Raw genomic sequence first — 8342 nt, 5'->3', positions numbered from 1 at the left:
CATGAAACATCCCCACATGCGATTCAAGTAAGCTTTAGCATCCGAGTCCTTGAATAAATTGAACCCCACAATCTGGTCTCTGGGGTACCCCAAATGTCACTGTTCCAAAATACTATGTTGGAGTAAAGCAATCTCTGTTGACATGCCATTTAAGGCAGTCATATTACAGCATGAGAAATTCGAATTCCTGTAATCTGCAGTAGCTCCCGATAGTTCAACTTAAGGATAACTGTGCGATGTGATGTGACAACTACTAGCAAAAACTGTCCCACTGGCCCTGAAACTTGGTGATTCTTACTGCAGCAAAGCAACGATATCTCTGCAACAACTACAAAATATTTCTAGCTGTATCGATGAATATCTGTCTCCCAATTTGAGAACATGGATTATGTTGGATAGCCATCACTTATTTGATGTTAGCTCAACATTGTTAAACTCTTGCACCAATGCAGCATTCTCTACAAATCAATCAAATTTCTCTTGAAACTAAATCTAACTTTAACCATGATAACTTATCAGCATACATGCCAAGGGCAATGTAGGGGAAATGATCTTAAGTGGTTTCTCGTATTTTGAAGCATCAAGCACAGAGAGAGCAACAGAAAAGAAATACCAACAGGAAATGTTTATCCAAGCTTTAGCATTATCCTCCCTATATACCAGTCCTGTTGACATTCCAAGACAATGAAAGGTGTGGGTATTGAATAAAATTCTCACCCAACTTTCCCAGCATGGTAAAACCAACACAAGCAAACGCACTGTTAAAATAATATATGATTACATGGCACAGTTAGTTTAAGGAAGAATAGCTGAGCAAACCGCTTAGGCCCCCTCTGGCTGGATAAAGGGGTTGGCAATCTCATCAGTTCCATCAGTTGGTGATACAAGCATTACCGCAGTTCCCCTACAAACCTGAAAGAGGATAACTAGGTACTTTCAACAGAGCATTATCAAAAAGCATCATTCTTTTTCCTTGCATTAAGAGGAACTAAAATGGTCATTAAAAGATGTGTATCAATAGGATAAAAAGATACTGAAATCTAAAAATTTTGAATGCAGATGATTTTAAGTAACCTCTCAAAATCCACCCATCTAGGTGGTTCCAGAGATTTGAGTCATCAACAGGACATACTTCTTGGATGCCCCGCATGGTCACATCACATTTTTTACATAGAAACAAAAAGATAAAACCTAGGAAGAAGTAATGAAGTGACAAGAGAATAGGGGAAAAAGAGCATACTATTAGGCCAAGACGCCTGGTTTGGTCGGTAGTTTTCAGTGGATCATCAGGATCTGCAACAATAGAATGGTTGGCTTGAATGAGATCACCTCTTTCAGTTTTACACTTAAGCATGAAACTTTCCAAGATATATTTACCCAAGAGTAACTCAGAAGAAATGTTTAGCAACAGAGGGAAAAAAACATGTTTCTTATACAGAGTTAATGGACCAAAAATTATAGAAGAAACTTGAAAAAGTTCTGCCGAGTAAATGGAAAATAATAGCAATGGAGAAAGTAAGGATCTTAAAATCTATACTGAAAAGAAAACAATGACTTGAAGATAATTATGGTACGCCTTTTTTGATATAGCTAGTTTTGTAACACTTGGAAAACACTGCAGCTCACCTAACTCATGGAGTACAGCTGTCAACACAGTAGGGGAAAATGAGACTCGTCATTGTAGGAATCATTACACATGACATGTACAAACTTACAATTTAAGAAACCAGAGTAATGATGTCATGTAACAATCCATCTGCAACATGCCAAAAAATATAAACAGAATGGGGTTCAAGGATTTCCGATGATTTGTCATCTCCATAATATGCATGTTTCTTTAGGTTCACTATTCCATGGTACTCCACGTCATAGCAGGAGTAACAAGGGTTCAAAAATAAAATTGCAGCTGCCATCAAAACCCATTGAGACAACCTAGTGATATAGTTACTAGAAATATTTAAGGAATGAAATAAGGTAATGTGTAAGTCTAAGATGCCTTTTGATGGACACATCGTTCAAAAATCAAATACCTCTAAGGAACTCTATTGCTTCATCAAGAACCAAGTTTAGCAGCTGATCGTATCCCTTCAAAGTTCCTGTTACTGCAATAAGACATTCAAATGGTCAGGTAGCTCATATCAAGCAAAAGTATTATGATGCCTACTGATCCTTTTTCACGATTAGTTCTCACCAAAAGTAAAGTCCTGGAATCAAAGTGTCTACTACCATATAATATAATGTAAAGGACTCTAGCATCAAGAAACATTTTAAGCTAACAAGCTTCAGATGAAAGCACAGCTAAACATGAAGGTCCCACAAAGCAGATGAGAGAGAAAGCACTAAACTAAAATTAGTAAGGAGAAGCATAACAAAGAGACTTAAAAACTAGCAAAAAAATTGATTTGAACAAGAATGCTAAGTTTGCTTTAAAGAAAAAGAAATCCACAAGATGCAGTAGCTATTATTCATATTCAATATTTTTTTTTTTTTGAATAAAAGCTTGGTAAAAATTTAATAAAATTTAAATAAAATAAACAAGAGAGTCGATGTTCGTACTGATATCATCCCAATCAATGAACAGAATCCAGCAAGATCATAAGACAATCAAAATAATCCGAAAATTATCTGCAAAATTCATGAATTATTCATAATAAAATTTATCAAGGATCTCTTAAGATCAAATTATTAAGTCATACTGGGGAGATAACTTTGAATAAAACAGGAGACAAAATGATGAACTCTTTTATAATCCAGGATATATGCCACTAGGTGCTATAGGAACTTAACAAGACCAGGAACAGATTACATTAACAAAAGGTACAGCAACACAGCAGGGGAACAAGTTAAACAGACCCATAAAACAATACAAGGCCAGAAGAATGTATATGATTGCTCTTACGAGTTGCTTCTTCTTGCTAATTCAACTATGACAGAATTAAGTTCACTTGACACATCTGCTGGTCATACAAAATTTGAACTCCTATCAGAAGGAAGCCAACATCAGAAATTTTTTTTTTTCCCATGAAACTTAAGCTTTCAAAAGACCCCTTCTGAAAGCAAGAAACATGCCCCATGTTCATCTCATCATCTGATATTCGTCTTTTACTGTCACTGTAATAATTATCTCGACCAAGGTGATCATGAACAACTCCACAAATTCCACAAGTCCCATATTCTGGTAGCCATTATCAGAGATTAACTTGAGAGTACCAGACAGGCCTCAGGGAATCCACTTAACTAGATCTCTTCCCAGGTTCACGTCTAATGCCCATCATCAACATTCACCTTAGAATATTCTTTCTTAAAAAGACCAGAAATCACCAATTTATTACCCTATGGAATACAAAAACGGATGATTTCAAGGAAACTTGATATATTATAGCATGCCTTCTATTAGTGTCATTTAAAGAGGAGCTCAGAATCGAAAGACCTAGATATGCAATGTCCTTCCTTGATGAAGATGTACAAAGCAGCACATGAAAAGTGACACAGGCACCAACAAATAATAATAATAATAATAATAATAATAATAATAATAATAATAATAATAATAATAATAATAATAAAGAATCAAGGATGGCTGAACGGGGATGTGGAAAACAAGTAAAGTAGTTGAAGGATTGTAAATGGTTCATTAGCATACGGCAACACCAGAACAAGGCAACCAACTACTGCTGTGTTAAAATAAGAGGGGACAGACGCTAGGGAAAGACCACGCTTTTGCAAGTGGTTACCAGAGAATTTCATCAGTCCGAAAGTAGATTTTGGCATTGACTTCTCCCACAAACCGAGCAGAGAGAAAGAAGGGCAGAAAGAAGGAAACACAGGCATTGAAAAGCAGGTTTATCATAGTATGGTTTACTTCTATCAAAGTTAACTAGTTATCTAGTTGAAAACAGTAAATTGAAGATGTCTGCATAACTAGAAATCCTGATAAGTTCTTTATACACATTACTTTTAAAAGACAAACTGTCAAAACCAAACTACTTTTAATTCAGAAAGTTAGGAAAACATTATGCAGCCAGGCACAAAATCAATTTTTAACAGAAACTATACCATTAATGACATGATCTCTATATATATAAAAACAAGCTATCAAGTATATCCATCATTTTTTTGAAAAAAATATGCTAATTTATAATGATCCAAAACATCATTCACATTAGCTTTTCTATATCATTATAAAAAGCTAGGATATGATGAATAAAAAACCACTGAACAGAATAAATTCTCAACATATAGTGCTTAGCTAGCAGAAGAAATTAATTGTTCAAATACATAGTAAACATAGAAAACAAACCTTGTCTCCCACCAGTTAGCTTGACCTGGACACCCTTGTCAACAAACTTTGCCAAATCTAAAACTGTCTCCTTCCGGCCTGACTGGAATAGATGATAAAAGCATCTTGATGAGAACAGCATATTACATAGGAGGCTAAGACTGTAGTGTAATCATTAAAGAAATTTAAGCAAGTAAAAGCAACAATTCCAATAAGAGATGAATTAAATTAAAGTCGAGAAACATGAGTTTCCAGTGACTCAATCCTATAAGCTTGAAGCTGGGGCCGATTTAAAGTAGAAGATGCAAAAAAGTTTATCATTCATAGGCCAGAAAAGATATATAAAGTTCACCATCTTTTGCATACTCATGGCCTACCAGCCTATCAAGAACAGAGTCTTCTACCCAAACAATTCTCATGTGTCTAACTGTTCATATCAACATCTGCCTACCAACCAAAGATAAAACATATGAGGTTCGTTTCTGTACCACTTGCAGTCATTAGGCAACAAAATTATAATTTTAATTTACTATTTTTCAAAAAAAAGGGAGAACCAACCAGAGGGGAGACAACCAGGAAACCACCACCTCCAATAGCAATCAAACTAACTTTTAGCAAGGAAGCTCAACATTTCAATTGTAAGCCTTCTCACAATCCATTTAACAAACATCATGTCTCTTTGTATGTTGAAAATTTAAATCTTCATGACTCATGACATCTACTATGCTTACCCCCATGTCTCTATAAAAATAAAGGAAGCTCCACATCTAGAGTCAAGTCTGAGGCAGCATTACAAGGGTGACACCACTTTAAAGGAATTAGATGATGTCCATATCATAAGCATTGTACCTCTCAATCCTTATTCCAGTGGAAAGACATGCTCAATGATATTCACACCATTCGTTGGCATTTTAGAATTCATAACAGGTGGAAATTGGGAAACTTAAAGTTACTGTCGCCTTTCCTGAGCAACCTCATGTATTAACCTTTCCCCTTTCTCAACTCTTTGTCTGGGTAACTTTCTAGCAAATTTTCATGTCTGATAAAGTCTTTTTTTTCTTTTTTTGACAAATTCTAAAGTGCCGTGACCAAAATGACACTAGCAGTAAGGATTAAGTATTAGACATGATGAGATGGCCATGGATCAAAGTGCAAATTGCACTGCACAAGATTTTTGGTCCCCAACATGTTAATAAAGCGCATGGAACCCATTTCAAGTAACACCAATTATATTTTCAAGCACAGGCTGTAACATGTAACCTAAGGAACATGCAAAATCCCAAAACCTACTTAATTTTGAATTTGCAAATGAATCCAATGTAAAAGGTCACAGCAAAAGATTACCAAGACAATCATGCTCTAATAAACAAACGACATTCTTCAAGGTCAACTGCAAATACATGTTAAGAGGTATTAACCATAAATTAATGAGGAATCAAGCTCCCTTGAAAATTTTCAAGATGTATTACTACTAAATTAATCTGAATGGGGGCTCATCAGGGACTAGCCAGTTCAGTTAATACTGATACTAGAATGAACTCAATGAAAAGAAGTGCGGAATTTACTTTACAGTATGTGCAGAAGACCTCTGAGTACATCCATTTTGCCAATACAACTAAGGGAATCTACTCTGATGACTTAAGACAGGATGGAGACTATAAACTTACCAAGACTACTTAAATCATGAAGTAGGACGAAATGGAAACACAAACAATGACAGGTTCCATCATGTTCCATATTATAGATTCAATAAACTCGCTATCAGACTCTGTACTTTGATATAAGCAAGAATCAATAAACTAATTCCTTCTCTATAAGAACGACTTGGGTAGATAAGAGACGTCCTTTTATTCAATAAACTCGCTATCAGACTCTGTAGTTTGATATGAGCAAGAATCAATAAATTAATTCCTTCTCTATAAGAATGTCTTGGCTAGATAAGAAACGTCCTTTTACCACAAAACAGTAACTGGAGCCATCGCACTTGAACATTAACAAATGGCGAGACGAAAGAAAGAACTGCAGCAATATCGACTTACCATCTTATATCGGAATCTCCTCTGCTATTTTTCCCCTCTTTAGTGCCCGATAATAGTGTCTGGGCACAAGCAAAAATCAACAAAAAGACCTGGAATTAAATCATGATTCGAGATAAGCCTGAGAACAATCAAAATTTTTATTACCAAAAAAATCCGGAAAAATCCACAATAAAGGAAAGAATAACTCTCAAAACCCTAAGGTAGGCGAGAGAGTAAAGAAGAATTAACTTGTTCTAACCAATTTACCGCAGAAAAATGATTAACTTAAAAAGAACCGAAAAATCGAACGGTCCTTTGAAATTAAATATATATGTGCATAAAAGAAGATACGGTAAACAAGGTAAATAAAAAACAAAATCGAAGTACCGAACAGATTGGGAAGAGGAGAGGAACCTTCTTTGATTTCTCCTACGTTTTGATGTGTTTTTGAATGGAAAAGAGCGCTGAGGCGTCGGCCTAGGGTTTTATGTTCCTGCCCGCGATCGAGGGACCAGGCTCGGGTTTGCCGTCCATGACCGGCCTGTCTGGTGTTTTAGTGGGCTCGACACCTCTTCCATTTTTTAATTATATATCTTGAACTACTATCCAGATTACTTATTTCGCCAGGGACTTGTTTGGTTTGTGGAAGGATCTTTTCCGATCAGAAAATATTTTTTTTAAATAAATTATTAAAAATAAAATTTTAATATATTTAATTAATTATAAAAAAATAATTTATCGTAAAACAATTTATATTCAATTGAGCATATATTTTTTTAAAAAAATTATATAAAATACTTAAGGTACCCTTAATAGGTACAAGATCATATATTTTCTTTTAAACTTTATATAATAATAATATTATAAATATATTAATATTAATATAATATTAATATATTATAATATAATATTATATCATAATAATTTAATATATTAATATAATAATAATATATATTAATATAATTTTAATATTTTAATATAATAAATTTATTATATTAATATAAATATTAAGATAATATTAATATAGATACCTTGGCATATATCACTATTCAGTATTTCATCCTAACTATTCATTGATATTTTACAAACTTTTAACCATGGATCTTAAAAAAATATTTTTAAAAAAAATACTATCAATTTCTATCCCAAGCGAAGCTCCAAAACCCATTTCTCTTATAGATTTTCACTTTTCATGAAATATGGAAAAGGCTAGGAAGAGATTTTTTTTATTCTCTTTTTTCTTAAAATTCCAATCAAATAAGAGACCTCTTCTCCACTTTCCACGAATTATCTCTCCCCATCTCCACTTCCCGTGAACCAAACAAATCCTTATAATTAAAATATAGTTATATATATATTATATTAATATTATATATAAAATAATAATTAAGATAACATATATTTGAAATAATATATATTATATTAATATTATATATAAATCATTTATATATTTATATTTGAAACCTTCCGTCCTACTCGTCTACTAATCAAGCGAGCCAAATTTCAAACTAGCAGGAGGTGGTTCACAAACAATTCATTCATTTGGTACATATCTTAAGATTGATGTTTTAATATCCCCATCACTGTGATGCATCCTTTCAAGTTTTGTAGTTTTAATAAAAGTAGCAAGAGAACTGTTGCATCTATAGAACTGCCTAAGCCTCTAGTCTGGCACCTTCACATGCAGACGCTTGCATATTAGAAACTAGCTGTCGTCCCAGCCAATCAATAGTTGCTGGTTGATGAAAAATTATCTGCTAAAATCATTCTATCACATATATCTTACATCATCCAATAAAAAATTATCATATCATTTATTATTGAAAAAAAAATAATTATCCAAGCTTGATTGGAAATTTTGAATGAAAAAATTCTATTGTTAACTATGATGTCGGTTTGAATGGAAAAAAAGTTTAATTTCTTGGATGATGTGGTGGCTTATTATTGAATGGCCTAAGATACACATGTTATAATAATTATAATCAATAATTTCTCCTGGTCGATGAGGTTTGGATCATCTCAAATCAAGATTTGGGTCGTATCCT

General features: G+C 33.6%; 1 protein-coding gene across 5 annotated transcripts; it reads right to left on the bottom strand.

Annotated features, from left to right (window-relative positions):
- Positions 1 to 610: 610 nt before the first annotated feature.
- On the bottom strand, positions 611 to 6868 carry LOC105050240 (sm-like protein LSM7). Of its 5 annotated transcripts, none has more exons than XM_073242554.1 (6): positions 6712 to 6868; positions 6319 to 6377; positions 4301 to 4382; positions 2031 to 2102; positions 1241 to 1293; positions 611 to 912 (listed from the first exon to the last, which is right to left on the bottom strand). In XM_073242554.1, the coding sequence occupies exons 2-6, from the start codon at positions 6319 to 6321 to the stop codon at positions 823 to 825; spliced, it is 300 nt and encodes a 99-aa protein (XP_073098655.1). In that variant the 5' UTR covers positions 6322 to 6377; positions 6712 to 6868; the 3' UTR covers positions 611 to 822. The 5 variants fall into 5 exon arrangements, with proteins under 5 accessions (XP_073098655.1, XP_073098654.1, XP_073098656.1 ...); XM_073242553.1 differs by having other exon boundaries at positions 6319 to 6407; positions 6712 to 6866; XM_073242555.1 differs by having other exon boundaries at positions 6319 to 6407; positions 6685 to 6855.
- Positions 6869 to 8342: the final 1474 nt, after the last annotated feature.

The sequence above is a fragment of the Elaeis guineensis genome, chromosome 8, assembly GCF_000442705.2.
Source record: "Elaeis guineensis isolate ETL-2024a chromosome 8, EG11, whole genome shotgun sequence".
NCBI lineage: Eukaryota > Viridiplantae > Streptophyta > Magnoliopsida > Arecales > Arecaceae > Elaeis > Elaeis guineensis.
Note: the sequence above shows the minus strand (reverse complement) of the source record. Positions and strands in the feature narration are given on the sequence as shown.

Excerpts from the sequence above, each read along its gene's own strand:
- LOC105050240 (XM_019852195.3), bottom strand. The coding sequence starts at position 4,421 with ATGCTGTTCTCATCAAGATGCTTTTATCATCTATTCCAGTCAGGCCGG. Across the intron at positions 2,103-4,300 it reads GCTAACTGGTGGGAGACAAG|TAACAGGAACTTTGAAGGGA; the intron begins GTTTGTTTTCTA and ends GTCTTATTGCAG. Across the intron at positions 913-1,240 it reads CCAGGCGTCTTGGCCTAATA|GTTTGTAGGGGAACTGCGGT; the intron begins GTATGCTCTTTT and ends ATCCTCTTTCAG.